This window comes from Hibiscus syriacus, unplaced genomic scaffold (assembly GCF_006381635.1).
Source record: "Hibiscus syriacus cultivar Baekdansim isolate YM2019G1 unplaced genomic scaffold, ASM638163v2 tig00014064_pilon, whole genome shotgun sequence".
Lineage (NCBI taxonomy): Eukaryota > Viridiplantae > Streptophyta > Magnoliopsida > Malvales > Malvaceae > Hibiscus > Hibiscus syriacus.
In genome coordinates, this window is record NW_024062313.1 from 348,062 (window position 1) to 368,167 (window position 20,106).

At 32.0% G+C, this 20,106-nt stretch overlaps 1 protein-coding gene and 1 pseudogene across 1 annotated transcript; one reads left to right on the plus strand and one right to left on the minus strand.

Annotated features, from left to right (window-relative positions):
- The first annotated feature begins 1,561 nt into the window (after window positions 1-1,561).
- On the plus strand, window positions 1,562-3,479 carry LOC120206815 (transcription factor bHLH25-like). The gene is made up of 4 exons (XM_039206394.1): window positions 1,562-1,669; window positions 1,741-2,301; window positions 2,375-2,749; window positions 2,845-3,479. The coding sequence occupies exons 1-4, from the start codon at window positions 1,634-1,636 to the stop codon at window positions 2,917-2,919; spliced, it is 1,047 nt and encodes a 348-aa protein (XP_039062325.1). The 5' UTR covers window positions 1,562-1,633; the 3' UTR covers window positions 2,920-3,479.
- Window positions 3,480-9,111: 5,632 nt separating this feature from the next.
- On the minus strand, window positions 9,112-13,609 carry LOC120206801 (annotated as a pseudogene).
- Between the last annotated feature and the right edge of the window lie 6,497 nt (window positions 13,610-20,106).

Here is a 20,106-nt window from a genome sequence, read left to right on the forward strand (position 1 = left end):
CTATATATGATATATATTAATAATAGAGTAAGGCATTCCATTTTTTATATTGTATTTACAAATACATTTGATAAATTACATTTTAAGAGGTTAATGTAACTTTCTATATATTCACCTAATGTGACTTTTTTTCTTCTTATAAAGTTTTTTATAGTTTTTTTAGATTTGTTTTTTTTTTAAAAATCGAATAGTAAGGATATAAATAATAAAAAAAGAAAATTAATGTGAAATTGGCAATTACAAAATCAAGAATATCAACGGGTGGTTGCACGCAATCTTTTGTACAAATAATAGCAAGAATCTTGGGGACTCCCACCAATTAAGTGTTAATCTCCTTTACGGTTGAGATTATTCATTAGATTCATTTATATGCAAGGATGGATCAAACGAGAGTAGGTAGGGACAGTCATCTCCTTGAAAATTTTAAATTAATATATATTAGATATTTTTTTATTTTTAATTGATAATTCATTTTTGTATCCTCCAAAAAATTTAAAAGTTTTTCTCCTTGTATAAGATCTTGTATTCGTCCCTATTTACACATATATTGTCTTATTTTACGAGTTATTGGTATTTGAATCTCAAATCTTGTATGAATTTGTACATGCAAGACTTTAGGTAATTTAGTTATTTTTTTCTATTAGATAAAGGCTCTCTACTTATTTTTATTTCATATAGTTTTAAAAAGTCTTAACAAGTAATATTTTTCTTATTTTTAAGAGGCTTATGAAGGAAAAATTGTAAGTTATAGTTTGATAATTTGGTTATGGAATTAAGACGATTATCGATAAGTTTACATTTACATCTTCATGAATGTTACATGCAAAAATTTAGGAACCATTCATCATTTGGCTTGAAGTATGTCATTATACTAATAGCTGATGGAATGGGCCATCGATAAAATTGGGTAAGTGTGATTGTCTGAATGGTACATTGAATTGAAAGAAGCCCAAAAATAAATATATTATTAAACAAAGCCACAGTGCTAAGTTTCACAGTTGTTTTCGGGAAAAAGAAATATTGGTAATAAACTTTTCAACAGAAACGCTTAGTGGAATTGTCATTTTTTTTAAAAAAATTATATTTTTATATAATTTAAATATTTTTTTTATTAATAACTTATTTTTATTTTTTAAAATTTTACGAATTTATAGATGTTTGTGATAAGCATCTTTTCTAGTAATTGTAAAACAAATAATCATTGAAAATTATAAAAGAAAATTTAAAACATAAAATTTTAAAAAATCTTGACAGGGACTTGAATGAATAATTCAATAATTATTTCAGTGTATTCCATTTTTTTGGGGATTCGCAATCTTTCCTTGGATCAAATTAGGATTAATTTATTAACATCAACTTATTATTAATGTTTATCATTGGGAGCAGTGACCACGATTCCAACTCAATTGATGAAGATAGATAGGGCAACAGGCTTGAATTTAATAATGGGTTTACAGTAAGGACAAAATTATAAACGTGGGTTAGAGAAGAGCTGAAGCAATTATAAGAGGAATGAGAGGATGAGTCTTTTTTTCTCAGAATAATTGCTGAAGTTTTCTCGTTCAACTTTCTTGTCTGAAAAGCAGAGTTTTAATTGTTTTTTATCTTCTAAGATAAACATCTGGCCACAACTATGGATTCTTCATCAACTAAATGGTTATCTGAATTGGTAAGATGTTTGGACTTAATATTTTCGTGCTTTTATGTAATATATATTGATTTGGGGTCTTGAATATCCAGGGAATGGATGAATACAACATCATCCACCAATGTCATATGAACTCTTTAGCTGAACTGGCCACCGCAGATGATTTTGCGACGGCCATGGTCGAAGGGAATTTGAAGCAATCATTCTCTTCCGAGAGCTATTCGTCTTACACCAAGAACGCCGACACTTTTAGCGGTTCATCATCCATTGAAACTCCTGATTACAAACCTGCAAAACATCTCAAAACCACCCGTCATGTTCCAATTAAACCTTCCTCTCCCACCTCTCAAATGCTTTCGTTTGACAACTCCACTTCACTGCCATCTACCTCTCCTCACCACTTTTATAATATTGACAACTCTTTCAACAACCCTAAAGACGAGACAGTATCCTCCGGAAATATGGACTTTTCACCTCTCGTCAACACAAATTATGGACCAAAAACCAATAGTAATCATGGGATCAAGAGGACTCACTCGATGACAAGAACCCCTTCGCTGGCTCAAGATCACATCATGGCTGAGAGAAAGAGAAGAGAAAAACTTAGCCAGCGTTTCATAGCTCTCAGCGCAATCGTTCCCGGCTTGAAGAAGGTACCACAAATTAATCTTTCTTATATATATTAATGAATTAGTACTTCTTTTACTGAAACCATGATTTTTTTAGATGGATAAAGCTTCAGTTCTTGGGGATGCTATCAAGTATGTGAAACAACTTCAAGAACGATTAAAGGTGCTGGAGGAGCAAACCAAGAAGAGAACCGTGGAATCTGTAGTTTTTGTGAAGAAATTCAAGTTATCGGCTGACGATGAATCTTCTTCATGCGATGACAACTCCGAAGGGCAGGCGACTGATGCAGCACTGCCTGAAATCGAAGCTAGAGTCTCCGACAACGATGTTCTCATCCGAATCCATTGCGAGAGACACAAAGGCTTCGTGGTCAAAATACTAAGCGAAATAGAGAACCTTCATCTATCTGTTGTTAATAGCAGTGCCTTGCCTTTTGGGAACTCCACTCTCGACATAACCATAATTGCCAAGGTAATTAACGGGCACATCTTTTAACTTCCGCTATACAAAAGAACGAAACTGAATTCATCATTAACAATGAAAACCAACACCATTTGTTTTTGCAGAAAGATTCTGAATTCAATATGACAGTGAAGGATCTTGTTAAGGACATTAGAGTGGCTTTATTGAAGTTCATGTGACACCAGTTTCTGCATCCTTGATTCTAATTTCCACAAATATCTTTAAGTTAATTTTCTTTGTTTTCTTTTCCCCTCTAATCTTCTAAGGGAAACCAAGGCTCTCATAAATCTATTCTTCTTTTTTAGACCATATCTCCACCTTGTTCCCAAAATCTTGGGTTTTCTCTGTGAGGTGCAGCCTACATGGTACGGGGTTTTTCTTCTATTCTCGTTTTTTTGCGTGGCTTACAAGTGAGATCACGTTTATTTCCTCGGACGCAAGGCTTACAAAATTCACTGATTTTGGTTTCTTAGAGAGCTTAGAGATTTCATCAACATTGATGCAGTATCAGTGAAATCTCTCTCTTCTCTACGAATTTGATCGAACATCATAATCTTTTTTATATTGGTCTATGCTTATCTACATATTGGGAAGATAGTCTGTGGTTTCTCTTAGAATTGGGTCTGTGGTTTCTCTTAGAATTGGGTCTGGCTTTTTTCGTCCTTTTTTTTCCAGGGGTCCGTGGTTTGTGTGAAATTCCCGTGTAAAATGTAAGATTTATTTGCCACTTTCTCCAAAAACGAAGGGCTTTTTTTCATCTGTAACATTTGATTATTGAACCATGTAAAATATATATATTTCATTAATTGGAAGTGTTCTTTGCCCATTGTATCATGCTTGGATTTAGCATATGAATTCCTCATATATCACATCATAGTTTCTGCTTATAAGCTGTAGGAAAATACATGTCTGCAAAATAGTGCTTGTGATTATAAAATGATAACAATAATTTCAATATATTGATATTCACGTTGTAGAGAAGCTCATACAATAAATTAAGCCCTACATCGTGGACCATGATTTAAGTATAGGGTAAATTACATAAGTAGTCACTCAATTATTGTTATATTTTAATTTTAATCACCAGATTAAATCTTTTTAATTTAATTACCAATGGTATAAAATGGAAAGCCCTAAACAATGATCACAATACATGACAATAGCAATAAAATCACATATCTTATTAACTTACCAATAAAATGGTTGCCACCGTTTGTGCTCTATATGAGCCAATAATCATGCATAACATTACCTACATTAGTATGCGGGTGAAACATTGATGAAATTCAAGTTATGTTACATTATTGGTACGCCATTATATAATATGTATGCTGCATATAGTATAGGCCAAGTTCGATGCACTTTTGAGCATGTTTGATATAAGATTTTGACTAATTGGTGCATATGGTATTGATATCATAGGCTAAATATGAAACTTTGAATGAAATTCAAGTTATGTTACATTATTGGTACACCATTATATAATATGTATGCTGCATATAGTATAGGCCAAGTTCGATGCACTTTTGAGCATGTTTGATATAAGATTTTGACTAATTGGTGCATATGGTATTGATATCATAGGCTAAATATGAAACTTTGAATGATTATTTGGTATTAACACTGGCATGGAGTATTAATATCACATATGTCGTGTTAATGCCAAATGTTTGAATATCAATACTCGTTAGTGAGATCCAAATTTAGTAACTCTAAAAGAGTAACGATGTCATTATTTAATATTAGTATTGTACAATATCGATGTTGGTAAAGATATCGTCACTAAATCAAGCTTTGATGTTTAAAATAATAATTTGGTAATGATAGCGTTCATCTAGTATCATTACTATTCTAAGGCAAATTTATATTGCATGAACAATATTGATATTAATCACATGAAATGTCTTAAATATATTGTTCAATTAGTTCTTTATGTTGGTGATAATTATGTCTGATCCTTGGAAGTGTCGGTATGCATGATATAGTCAATAGTGACGAGTTAAAGGTGTTACAGTATCAATACCATACCAATGTATCGATATGTATCGGGAGATACTGATACCCCTACTTTAACATGTCTAAATTGATGTTGTTTGACAGTCGTAAATGAGAAATTTTTTGCTTAAGTATTTATATGATTAAATATGTTACAATAAGGTCCTTTAGTTGATATTTGAAGCCGAGCTTTGTTTGATTTGATTTTCAATATAACCAGAAGTTGTTCAATTGTTTATATGTGACATCTCTTATTCTTTTAATTGAGCGGAATGGATAAAAGATGTTACATAATATGTTATTATACTAATTAAAAACTATCACTCCAATAACTTCATTAACTAGTTAATGACCAATGACCAAAACAATAAATTTTTATAGTGTTGGTGACTATTAAAAAAAAATAGTTTAGTGATCAAAATAGAGAAACCCTAATAGTTGGGTAACTAACTAGTTTTCCAAAAATAAATATAGCACAAGAACACCTAAATTATAGCATGATAATGTTAGAACCAAAATGATATAAAATCAAAGCTCTTTTTTTCATTATGTCAAATCATCAAAAATAAAATACTAGATGCGAAAGCGCACCTAAATTAATTAATATGTTGAAATATTTGAATATTTTTTTTGTTGTGATCTTCCAACAATATATGTTTTCTATTGTCGTAAAAACTTTATGATGAGATAAGAGTAATACAAATTAACCTATTTCTTGGAGCCACTATATTTTTATATAGAATGAATATTAGGTCAATTTATTAGGTATTTATAATTCTACTTCTCATCAAATTATAAATTTAACTTATGGTATCTACACTTCAATTTCATTACATTTTAATATTATAACACATGTAACATAATTGATAACTTAATTTTATGTCATATTTTATAATAACATTATACATTATATATGTATATTAACAATTATGAATTTTAATCCAACAAACAACAGGCGAATACATGCAAAACTTAGGCCTAAATTACATTTAATGTAACATAAAAGCACCTATATATATCTTCTATATTTCTACCGCCCTCTCCACATCACGAGCACTAGGTAATAAGATATTCAATCTGCATCAACATCAACAAAATCAACCTCTATTAGGTGTTTTTATTGAAAACCCCAAACAATATTAAATTGTTAAACGATGTATATACATCGTGGTTAATTATGAAGCTGTTTCAAACAAATAATGTCTCTATTCCCATTATTCTTGAAAGATGGGTTTTAGTCATGAATCACGCCTCTTCCTTTATTTTCACCTTTTGTCAGCTTTCTGCTAATTTAAATGATGATCTTAGGTTTGAAAAAAGTGATCTTTCCATTGCATTTTCTCACTTGACGTCGAAACTAATTATTATGTCCCTCTTCAAATCTTTAATTAATGCTTAAACATTAATAATGAACCAATAATTATAATAAGTCAAAGAATATTTGGTAATGTTAATGTGTCATATACAACAAATTATAGAGACAAATTGTGGACAACTTATACATATTCGTTCTAAAAATTTAAAAAGAAAAAAATACCAACATTATTATTATTATTATTATATATATATATAATAGTTTGGGATGATTACAATGTAATATTTATTTATAATTATTTTGATCTATTGACAACGTATACACCGCAATTGCAGCTACTCAAACTCTAATTCTTTAGGAAGAATAATATTCTATTTTACCATTAAGGCAACATATTGAGTTCATATTAACATATTACTCTCTCTATATATTCAACATCGATATTTTATAAGAGAAAAAATGATTAATTATTATTATTATTATTATAACATTTAAGAAAACATAAGATTGAATGTTATTTAAGCATGTGTTATGCTTTTATTTGGAGATTTGGAGAAATCAGAGTAAGTAGTAGATTTGGTATAGAAAGTAGGATGAAAAACGAAATTGATGATAATAATGTTGAAAAATAGCTGCTCACCTATATCAAGTTGGAGGCCTAGGCTATAATAATAACGAAGTTTATCATCTTCTCTTTATGACTTTATCAAAGATGCCTTAAGCTGATGGGCTTTCAGAAGTTTTCAAGACTTGTTTTCTGGGCTACAATCTTAACACAAATTTATCCTTGGGTAAACTATATATATAGTCTCATATTTTTCTTGCAAATTCTATTTTGGTCACTCAATTAATATTTTTTTCAAAATCATATTTAACGCAAGTAATTTTGAACTCAAATAGTTTTTTTCTGATAATCAGTGCAGACTTCCTTTTATTATCATTTACTTATGTTAAGCCTTATAAATTATCAATTATGATTAGTAATTTATAAATAAATTTTTAATATCAATAAAAATAATATTAAAATTAGTAGCTTAGAAAAGTCTTAAATGCTTGTTTTATTTTGTTGACTGATATATCAACTTACACCTATTCTCTTTATTTCTTTTTTCTCTTTTTCATTGCTTTCCTCTCACTCTTTGATAATACACCTGAAAATATTGGATTAGAGTACATGATTAGATGTGAGTGTGCGATGGGAAAAAGTCTATAGTGAAAGAAATTTCACTCGCAACAAAGTTTTGGTAATATATTAATGTAAGTGATAAAATATTAGTATATATTCGATAATAAATATGATTCCAATTCAATCATTTTCTTTATTTAATTGGTTTTTTTCTGTTTTTATCCATTTACTTTTTTTATTTCAAAATTCTTTCATCCTTATACATAATTTTCATAAACTAATGGGCTATAGTCAAAGCATGCGCTATCCTGTTAATGGCTGTCTTTTGTAAGTAACTGATACCAGTTATTTGATAACTATTAGAAAATAAATTTATTATTAAAAATATTAAGAGAATTTTTTATTATTATTTTATACTTTTATAAATTTATATCGTGACATCTCATGAAATGAACACCTTATTAAAGTTTAAGGGGTCAGAAGGAGCTAATTTAAAATTTTTAAAATCTAATCACCATTAGTAATAACAGCCAACAATGATCAACAATAGTAATAAACGAAAGAGTGGTTGATGAATTTGATCGTATTCTAAGGTTAAGAGAGTTGGTAATTCTAATGTAAGAGAAAAATGAATGAAATAAAAAACTCAATTTTAAATTGATATTTCATCAAAAGTTGAAAGAAAAGTGAATGAAATAAAGATTCAGGTTTAAATTGATATTTCATTAAAAGTTGTATTAGAATCGGAGTCGGAAAACATTTCTATCTGAACCGGTTTGTTTGCCATTTGAATTCATCGATATTATTGCACGATGGAATTATACCATTCAAAACATTTGAATTCTATCCTTTTAAATGCATTACACTTGTAAGTAATAAACTCCAGTTTAAAGATAAATGAGCATAGAACATAATAACTCCAGTTGATGTGAATTCTTAACATCACTTGTAAGAAGCAAATTCTGATCGGCGGTTCATCGACCCTCCTTGAGAAAAGAAGCAACCTCACTAGTTTTTTCTTCAGGGGGCTTACCATCTTATCTGTCATTACCCCTGATTCATTCTTCTGCTACATTCCAACCCCATGAGATCTTTGTAGAGGTTGAAGAATCTCTGTCGATTGAGCTCATGTTTTTTTTTTCCTTCCTTTTGCTTCAGTTTATGTTCGGTTTTTAGCTTTTCATCGGACTTCAATCTTTAATAATCGGGGGGGGGGGGGGTTTCCTTTTCTCGTGTTTTGTTTTCCCCAAACGCTCCGTTTTTAGGGACTCATTGTATTGTTTTACTGCTTTCAGTTTTTAATAAAGCTCTCAATCGATTTATTGATTAAAAAAATCACTTGTAAGAAAAATAATGAAAAACATCACTAATGTATCAAATAGTTACCCTAACTAAAATATAAAGTAGTTGTGAACCAAAAATTGCAATTAAAACTATAAATATAGTACCGATGAAACTACTCTTCTTTTTTAAACCCCTGAACTATATTTTCCTTCTTTATTTTCCCCATTAACCTTTTGTGTTTAATACAGTATCTGATCCGAAACTGAAGATGAATGTACAGTCGAATCAGATTTAGTTAATTGATTTGTTTTAAGAGCTGAAACCAAAATGAGAAATAGCGGATTATATGTTGGAGCTCAAATATGGTTTTGGTCCTACTTTGGAAATTATCTTTATACATAATTTTTATTACTTGTATGATTAGTTAGTTCACAATCGACTATCGTTGTTGAATATCTTATTTTATAATGTTATGACAAAACGTTGGGGCTACCACTGATCTTGAGTATTTGGTGCGTGATTTGCATATTGAGAGAATGATGCGAGTATTTGTTCGAGTCAAAAAAATTTAAATATAAAATAATTTAAATAAACTATGACTAGTGAAATTGCAGACGTCGCATGAATATATGGTTTGTCGTATCTCATCCAATGAGCCAATAGCTACCAAAAACCAAAAAGATCCCCAAAGAAAGGAGCAGATGAAACGAAAGCACAATAATATAGCAGCATATTTGAGACCAACGATGAATGTACAATTCACTAGTAAGGAGCAAACTGAAATCAGATTTAGGAGATTAAGCAGCAGCAATATTTGCGCAAATACGGAAATCTGGAATGAGCTAAAATTTCTGTTGTGGGAGACCGGAAAAAAAATCAGTTAAAATTTGAAAGACTTAACCTCAAAAGCTCTACCACCACATACACAATCTTTAGTCGGCATGCACAGTGAAGATAGATGCCATGTCTTGACAGCTTCACAAATTCGGCATGCTAGGGACAAGTTCTGCTGCTTTCGGTGTTTCTAACCGGGTTAAAATAAGGATGAGCCTGTATGACAATAAAACCATCTAATTATGAAACTCCTTGGCGAGATTAAGGACACATTAAACAATAACACCAGTGCTAGGTGCCTACAGATGCACTGCACATGTATAATGTATTATCTAAAAGTTGGGTCCAGTAAATACAGAGGTATACAATAGGTGCATAAAGATCAGGAGTTTACCATTGCTTCTTTTGCAGTTGGCCTTTCTTGATGATCATATCGAAGCAACTTATCAAGGAAGTCCATGGCCTTGCAAGAAAAAACAAGTGTAAGTTAAAGATGGAAAACAGTACGCAAAACAATCTGAATAGTACAAGAACTTGCTAAATATACTACCTCAGGTAACGCCAGATGTTGATTCTCAGCATTGATGAACTTTGTCCAAGGTTTTCGACTGTGCCTGTATCAAGAAAAGTATATTTCTCAATGGGAAATAACAGCACTTCTGCAAGATCGGTTTGACATAAACATCATGTACCAACCTCCCAACAAGGGCTGCAAGATGTGGGTCCAATTCTATGCGGTACTTATTCAGATAAGCATTTAATTCATCTGTCCCAAGAACCTGAGAAGGAAATTCAAATGCTTGAGAACAATAGGAATCGATTTTATTTCCAACTAAAAGAAAAGGACTCTCTCCCAAGACCTCAGTGACGCATGATAGAAGTACAACATTTCTTTAAAAAAAACGGCAGCAATAATGAATAGGAAGTAAATATCTAAACAAGCCTAAAAAACAGAACTATTTTATTACAAGGATGTATACGGCCATGCTTGTTCATTGTTACTTAAAACACCCATGAACTTACATACCTTGGCTATCTTGGCCAGTTGATCATAATTATCATGCCCATAGAAGAATGGCTCCTTCCGGAATATCTGAATAGCACAACCCTAAAAATAAGTATCTCAAGAGAGGAAGAGAGACCTCAAAAACCTTGGTGATATTTAAAACTACGATCCTCCATGGTTATCTGCCACTCATGGATAGTAGATACACAAGCAGATCAAGATACGCTCATCTATGGAGATTTTCTACCCCATTAAAATGCAGGACGGTAAATATTTAAACATATTCAAGGGTCAAATAGATTTTATTTGCCTGATTGCCAAATACCATATATTGAGGATGGCTGTTGTGCCATCAAATCATGATAATCAGGGTAAGGATTATGAAAGGCAACCTCTGAAAAAGTGATCTAAGCCCAAAAGGGTAAAATAATCTGAAGGTAGCACTCACCATTCCAGCAAACATACAACCAAGGCTCCACAAGTCTAAAGAGTAATCATAATCCTGTAGATCAACAAGAAGCTCGGGACCTTTAAAATATCTGCTGACCAGGAATGAAGTACAAAGGAAAGAAAAATAACATATAAATTAACGGAAGATAAATTTGGCAGAAGCTGATAGATTTGCTAAAAATAGCAACGAGAATTATGAAATCCACTAAAATGATCATCTTTAAATAACATTGAGGAATGCATCTCTTGGTGATTGGCTCTTGCTCCATACCATCAGTATTCAGTTCTAATTTTTAAAGTACAGGGTATTATAACAGCACTAAGCTTCACCTGCTACTCCTATTTTTGACCTGAATCACATGTAATGCGGCCTCAGGTTTCATGGCTTTGTTCAACAAATTTGAACACTGAATTGGCAAGTGAAAAAGCATTTCCTCAAAAAGCTAACCAATGAAGGAAAGAAAATTTTCAATGAGATTTATGGTAACACCTGTTACCATAATTTATGTAAATCAACTTCCATCGCCATCTCCAGAGTAAGTTATCCAATTCAAAAACAACTAACAAACTTTTGGTAATGCTATACTTAATACAGATAAGTAGTTTTAATCAAAAGGTTGTGGGAAGCAGACTGCTAAAATGTATATAGGCCATTTGAACAACTTATAACTTAGGACAAAATGCCAAAAGGGAAACATACCTGGAAGCAACACGAACATTATATTCTGTCCCGGGATGATAGAACTCTGCAAGGCCCCAATCAATAAGACGAATTTTCCGCTGTTCATGATCAATCATCACATTATGAGGCTTCACATCTCGGTGCATAATACCTTGTGAGTGGCAATAATCCAAAGCCTAAAATAAAGACCAACAATAGTTAAAAATCGAAGTCTCTTTTCTTTACTAAGAAAATAGAAAAATGTCAAAATTTACATTTTCTTGCAAAGAAATCTAGATCTGCTGAATGTTTTTGAATCGATGGCAAATAACCAAGCACAAACACTGGCTAAAATTCAGAAAAATGTAATTACACCACAAAAGGTTCTACAGACAACAAATTCATATCATAAAATAGCAATTGTCACAATTGACTATGACAAACACCTTATGCAAATTTTTTATAATGACCGGCAGAAATGCATCCAGCAAAGAATTTTAATAATAGTAGACATCAATTGCAACAGGAAATATGACAGTATCCACAAGATTGCATATATATATAATGTCACAAAAACAATCTATGCATAATTAAACATCCAGGAAACCATGCACATATAAAATCCTTCCAATCTATGGCATCTATCCTCGTATAAGGTCCTCCAATTCAAAATAAAGAGGAATAAATCAAAACATCTGGGTACAACCTTGGATATTAAGAGTGTAATCAACAATACATCTATCAATCAGGCACTAAAATTTTTGTCACAAACACCAACAATAATCTCTTCTCAAAATGGCATTATCATATTGCAAAGATATCTGGGCAATTTCTATGTATTTCTTAAAATTAGAGCCAATATGTGGTTCAAAATATTCCAACTGCTCAAGCATGTATTGTAGAAGGTATGTTAAAGATACTGTTCACTTTCCCTGAAGCTTGTTTATCAGACAAATATTTGCAAATGGGGTAAGGGATATGATCGATAAATACATGGAGAGAGAAAGAAAGAGAAAAGATTGAGTGTAACCATTTCGAATACATACACTAAAGTTTAGGTAGCATAGACGAGGCCTATACCCACCATCTCAATGCAACAGTACCTTCTTGATTTATATGAAAGAAAAATTTGGTGACATGGAAAATGGATACATTTAGATCTAGTTTGAAGTTTAAACAAAGGAGATATACTTCTGTACTTACCTTCAGAAGTTCATAGATATAATATCGAATATCATAGTCAGAAAGCGTCTGATAAAGCACTTTAAAATCAGTATTATTCACATATTCAAATACAAGACTTGGAGTCTTAGATTGCTGATCCCTAACTATATCCAGCAACTTCACAATATTGGGCCCACCACAAAGATTATGCAGTATTTTAATCTCCCTCTTAATCTGCATTAAAATCAGTCGTTTTTAATCAAACCAACTTACATTAAACACAAAATCAATTTTAAGTAATACAAACTTTCTTCTTCTTGACAGGTTTGAGAATCTTGATAACACATCTCTCATTGTCCGTAATATGAATCCCCTCAAAAACTTCACTGTATTTCCCTCTCCCGACTTTCTTCACCACCTCGTAATCGTCCTGTTCGCTGCCGAAAATGGTACTCGAATCAGTCAATTAACCAATTTTCTACGATCTGTCCGCTAACCATTAAGTTTAATGGAATTTCTAGCCGGCATAGAATAAAAAGAAAACCTTAAGATTCAAACTCACATACACCAAGCAGCAATAAATAACAAAAATTGAACTATTAAAATAAAATGAAATAAAATACGGGTAGTATGCGTATAAAGAAAAATGAAAGCTTTGTAGATAGAGGGGAGAACAGGAAGACAAAAATACCCCCATTGAACAGTGAGGAGCTCGTAGTCCCAATATTCTCTAGGACGAATAACGTTGGCATCCGCGTAAACCCTAGATTTAGAAGGAGCGCCGGAGCGCCTAACGGATTTCCCAATCTTTTGAGCCAGGATTTCGGCTTCTTTAGCTCCGTTAACCAAAGGCTTTTTTTATGGTGGTGGTGGTGGTGAAAGAACGGAAAGTAAAAGGTTTCGGAGACGATCCGAAGGATATAAGGAGAGGGAAGAGAGAGAGAGAGGAGTAGAAGAGACGAGGAAATGAGAGGAGATGAGCGAGATGAGAAGACGGTGGTAGCGACGTTGGTACCGGCCGTTGTGGTGGAGAGAGATTATGAAATTCAAGGACCTTATGGCCCTTTACAGCTGGGCTTTTCACGAAAAAGGAGGGGAAGTTTTTCTTGTCCTTACTAAACGACAACGTTTACAACTTGATTGGAAAATGGGTTTCAATGTGCAAAGGTCTTTATATTATTTTAAATTTTAAATTTAATCCCCAGCTTTATTTTTGTGAAGTTTTATTCTTATATTGTTTTTATTTGAAAAATATTATCTTATATTTTAATTTATGATTAATTTTATTATTAATTGTAAATATCTATACAATTTAAAATAATAATGAATTGAACTGTAACATCAATAACAAGAATTCATGATCGAAAATGAAACTTTTTAATACAATAAGAATAGATGAATTGTAATTTAATTATAAAAGGTAGAAAATCAAATACGATTTTTTTAGCATCATCTTTTATTTTGAGAATAAGCTAATTATTTGTCTTTAAATTATATTCTTTATTTTTTTTTAGAAAACGTTTGGTCCCGTAATATTTAATTGTTGTTAATAAAATATGGTGATGTTGGATGAGACTTTTCATGGGGTCTCCTTGTCTTGGTCCTATGTATCATACATTTTAGTGTTAATAATACAAGTATTTAGTATGATAAATATAATTAGAGTCTGATTTATCATAATAATTTATTTTGTTAATTGTTGGTGTTTTATGCTTTTTTTTTAGTTTGGATGAATAATTATAGTTAATAAAACTTTTGGTCATACATCAATGGTTATTTGCGTGAAGATAAGAAAGAAGACAGAGGAAAATGAGCAATATAAGTGTGAGAGCGGGAAAAGAGAGAGGAAGGGAGGGAAACTATCCTTTTCTCGGGATATAAATATCCGATTATAGAGCGATTAATTTTAAGTTTAGATTCATCCAGCTCAGTTGGTAGAGCACAAGGTTCTAAACCTTGAGGTCGTGGGATCAAGTCCCACGGAGGGCATTTCATAATTTGGAGGTCTCCTATGGAAGCTGCTCTCAACCTGGTGTTGGGGGCAGCCTACTATCTTACCTCCCCCTTACCCCATACATATGGGAAAAAAGGGACATCCATCCATTCATCATGCCTGTTAATAAAATTTGATTATGTAAAAAGTCATATCAAAAATAAAATAAAATAGATTCGAAAGAGAATCTCGACGGATGGTGATTTTGGAAATTGTGTGGTGTTTTTGAGAAATTTTTAGAGACTATTATTTTTATGATAGAATCTCCCAATTATCTTTATTGAAAGAAATTTGATAATTTTAAAAGAATTTTTTCTAAAGATATAACAGTCTTTCAATTATATTATTCAATTTTTAAGAAAATATGAGAATTAAAATGGTTATATTTTGTAATTTTATAATTAATATTATTTCAAAATTTAAACTAACATAAACATATATTTATTATTAATATTATCAAATTTAACATTATCAACCAAATATGTTTAGAAATTAATTTTTTTTTAATTATAGTGTGAAAACTCAAAATACACATAGACAATGATGATTGATATGTATATAAAATTTAAAGCATATTAACTTTATTAATTCGATCATATGAATATAGTTAATTTACCTTTATGTATATATCTTACACGTGTATATTATGTTGTTGAGTTAATCGATCGATGGAATCGGCCAAGAGGGGGTGAATTGGCAATAAAAATTTTGGTTGAAGCTTTTGCAGAAAATTGAAAATAATTGCACAGCGATTTAGAGTGGTTCGACTTTCTCAACCAAAGTCTACGCCCACTACCTTAGCTATCCACACTAAGGATTTTCCACGAATTCACTAATTTGTCTTTCTTTTGAGGACAAAGAGTAACCTTACAAACCCTCAAGAATTATACCCCAAATTCTTGAGAACACTCTTTCCCAAAGAGAACAATACAAATTTGCAAACTTACAAAAAAATCCTCACAAGGTATATTGTTTACACAATTCTAGAACAAAGAAAAGAACATTTAAGAATGAATACAATTGAGCACAATAAGTGTTCTTGAAAGCAAAAATGAATATTGAATGAAAAATAGGCTTGAAATGCTCAAACTTGAGGTTTGATGCTTTCTCTTTGATTCTCTCTTGATTCTAGTTGCTTGATGTTTCTTGTTATTGATCAATGGCTTCTAAGCTTGTTTAAATACACCTTGAATCTCTTCTGAACGTTAATGATAATTAGTGAAGTCAATAGAGCCGTTTAAGTGTGAAAACAATTAATAAATTCAGCTGGGAGCGTCTCATGCATCGATGCATACCCTAGGTGCATCGGTGCATCAATGTAAAATTCAAATATTTTGACCGTTGGACCCTTAGTGCATCGGTGCACTAAGAGTGCATCGATGCATTAAGTGCATTCGATGTTTCAAAATAGCCAGAGTGCATCGATGCATCAAATGCATTCGATGTTTTCATAAAATCCTCAGTGCATCAGTGCATGGTGTGTGCATCGATGCATGAAATGCATCCGATGTTCAATTTAATTCATGGTGCATCGATGCATTGATTGGTGCATCGGTGCATCACACTAAAAATTGATTTAAGGCTTGATTTTGGTTCAAAATGTTTTGTGAAAATTGTTTCAAAAATAGTTTAAGTACAAATCACAATTTTACACTTTTAGTAAGGATTAAAATTGATCTTGAAAGGCTTGGAGTAATAATTTTGATATTCGATTGATTCAATCGAATATACTTAGAAAATCATTTGTAAAATCTTAAAATTCATTTAACTTAATTTGTTATATCGAAATATCAAAATGTTTTCAACAATCTCCCCCTTTTTGATATAACAAAACATTTGTGTTATTTTAAGATTTTCTAAAATTTGAAAACAATTTTGAAAAATTACTCCCCCTTACTATAACACTTCTCCCCTTTAAAAACATTCAACACTTAACATTTACTTAACATTTCTCCCCCTTTTTGTTAAATCAAAAAGCTTTAAAACGTTTTAAACAAGTAATTGAAAAACATAGCCAATTGATATTATATATATATATATATCTTAAACTGCTAAGATCACAATCAAAAGAGAGATTAGCCATTAGTTTCATAATCAATATTCATAATCATAAATGGATAATTGGTCATGATGCAACTAATATGATGATGATGCAAAAATTAATAATCATTAAGCTCAAAATGAAAATTCAAACCAGACCAATATATATTAAGTAAAAATCCATAAAACATCCAAATCATATATCCAAACAAAGTCAAGCAAGTCAAACAAAAATCCCCAAAATATTCAAAATGTTTTAACAATAAACGTTCAAGACGATCCAAACCCAAAATAAAATATACTCGTCCATAGAAGAATCGGGAGGAGGCGGAGGAAAACGGGCTTGCATCTCAAGCGATAGATTATCCATGCGTGCAAGCATCTCTCTTTGAAACTCAATCTGTCGAGCTTCAGAAGTGTCTAAACGTTGATTTACTTCTTCGTGAGTAGCAGTCAAGTGTGATTCGATGGAAGCATACCATAGATCAAATGTCTCCAAGATCGATCGAAAATATGGAGACATTTGATCCTATTGTGGAGCTGGTTCCGATACAGGCTCGTCATTGGGTACGTGATCATCTATGTCTTGCATAAGCTGTTGGAATTCAGGATCATCGTCATTAGCCGGAGCCGGAGGAGGAGGAGCACGAGAGGAGCTAGGAGCAGTTCGTGAGGAACTAGCTCCCGGAGTTTGTTTTCCGGATCTAAAAACCCATTGACCGGTTACCTCGTCTTGTTTCCAATCCGCTTTCTTCAAGGATGTGAGATTGATTTGATTTTGGAGTGGAATAGGATTGTCGAGAGAGACTTCTAGACCAATTTTGATAAAGAGATTACTAAGAAGTCATCCATAAATCAATGTTTTAACATGTTTTGAAGGAACAATGTTTACGATGTCCACTAGTTGACTAAATATAATGTGGGGTAGATTTATTTTGATTTTATTTTTAATACAATACATCCACCATAAATCCCTAGCACGAAGTGTGGAGTACCTACCTCTGGATGGTCTAAACCACCAGGAGATCATCAAATGGAGAAAACAACCATGATGGGATCGTAGAGTACTAACATTGGAGTTTGGAACGTAGGGATATTCCATATTTTCATTCTCATTATATACACCACTATCATCTAACCCAAATCGGAAAGCTATATCTCGGGGTCAATATTAATATTTTGGCCTAAAAGATAGGATCTAATAGCTATAGTTCCACATTTTCATTTTGAATACACACCGCATTAGAATAGAAAATACGGACCAATTGTTGATATACGATAGGTTTAAGCTGAAATAACTTATCAAACTTCCAAGCTTTAAGAGTCGGAAGGTATTCGAAGTCAATGTCAACCATGGTTTGAAGCGAAGGAATACGCTCTTCGCGAATTCTATAAGTTTGGAAAGAATTTATGTACCTAGAGTACAATTCATCTCTACGATGCGCAGGCATATTAAAACAAGATCCTAATAGAGATGAAAGTGGAGGAAGAACGAGATTAGGAGGTTGGTTTGAACGAGAACGACTAGACGATGTTCTAGGGCGTTTGGGATTAGACATGATTAAAGGAAATCAGAATAAGGAATATCACCTGCAATTTGAAATAAATGTATGTACAATCAATCCCAAAACTCAAATGAGTCCTCAATAATTCAAGGTTCTCTAAACCATATCCTAATGGACATGTTTTGAAAACTATTTAAAAATAATATTTGATAATCATAATATAGTTTTCATGAAAATAAAACAATTAAGTTAGAAATATTACTAATTTTCGAAGTCATAATTTTTTTTTTAAATTTCGAAATTAAGAATCTTGAAAAATTGTTTGTTTTTGACGAAATTGTTAGTAAAATCTAGTTTAGAACCAACAATCAATCAATGCCCAATATAATGCACATTCTATAACTAATTAAAACTAGTTCTAAAATCAAAAATTTGTAAAATAGAGGTTTTTAGAAAAATACCTTGAAAATTCGGATTGAGAGGGATGAGGAGTTGTTTTGCATGATTTAATGATTGAAGCAGGTTTGCAAGTTGAAAAGCTTGAAGATTCCGACAAAAAATCGTTGATTTTGAGCAAGAATGGAGATTTTAGAGTGAGAGGGACGAACGGCTTGGAGAGAATAGATTTAAGGTTTTGAGAAAATGAAGAAAATGAGGCATTTTAACCTAAAACCCGACGGATGCATCGATGCATGACCCCGTACATCGATGCACATTTAAGGCGTGCATCGGTGCATCAACATGATGAATCGATGCACATTCAAAGGGATGCGATGCATTGTTAAGTGCATCGGTGCATAAAGCACAAAAATGTCCAAAAATCTGGTTTAAAAACTCAAAATGCTAAATTAATTAGCTCTAGTGGTATTGACAACTCATATATTGAAAATTAATCATGTTCAAACAATCAAATTAATCTTTAAACTATATCTGAACATGAAGTTAATTTTCATCAAGAATCATAAACTCCCCTAACTAATAGCAATGAATGCAATCAAAAATTACTATTCTAAGCATTTTTCATTTAGTCTTAAAAGTGCTAAAATTATTTTAAACACTAAGTGAAGATAGGTTGGTCAAACCTAATTCTCTCCTAAGTGTCCAAAATCTTTCCTTGTCTAAAGGTTTTGTAAAGATATCCGCTAATTGGTGCAAAGTATCAGCAAATTCTAGAACTACATCTTCCTTAGTGACATGGTCTCTAATGAAGTGATGTATTATTTCAATGTGCTTAGTTCTAGAGTGTTGGATGGGATTTTTAGTGAGACAAATAGCACTAGTATTGTCACACTTGATAGGAATAGTACCTATTTCAATTCCATAATCAAAAAGTTATTGTTTCATTCATAAAACTTGTGCACAACAACTACCGGTTGAAATGTATTCCGCTTCAGTGGTAGATAATGCAACACAATTTTGTTTCTTTGAAAACCAACAAATCAACATATTTCCAAGGAATTGGCAAGTACCGAAGGTGCTTTTCCTATCTAATTTGCATCCTCCATAATCCGCATCAAAAAAAGGCATGCAAGCTAAAGCTAGAATCTCTAGGATACCAAAGTCCTAAACTAGGAGTGTCCTTAAGGTATCTAAAGATTCTCTTAACAGCTAGTAAATGTGATTCCTTAGGACATGATTGAAATCTAGCACATAAGCAAACACTAAACATAATGTCCGGTCTACTTGCAGTTAGATAGAGCAAAGAACCAATCATTGACCTATATAATTTAACATCCACACATTTACCTACTTCATCTAAGTCAAGCTTTGTAGAAGAGCTCATTGGAGTGTCATGAGGTTTCCCATTTTCCAGTCCAAACTTCTTGAGCATATATTTGACGTATTTAGCTTGATTGATGAAGATGCCATCTTTTCTTTGCTTGATTTGGAGTCCCAAGAAAAATGAAAGCTTCCCCATCATGCTCATTTCGAATTCGCTTTGCATTAGCTTAGAAAATTCTTGGCAAAGAACGTCATTAGTAGAACCAAATAT

Excerpts from the sequence above, each read along its gene's own strand:
- LOC120206815 (XM_039206394.1), top strand. The coding sequence starts at position 1,634 with ATGGATTCTTCATCAACTAAATGGTTATCTGAATTG. Across the intron at positions 1,670-1,740 it reads CTAAATGGTTATCTGAATTG|GGAATGGATGAATACAACAT; the intron begins GTAAGATGTTTG and ends TTGAATATCCAG. Across the intron at positions 2,750-2,844 it reads ACATAACCATAATTGCCAAG|AAAGATTCTGAATTCAATAT; the intron begins GTAATTAACGGG and ends TTGTTTTTGCAG.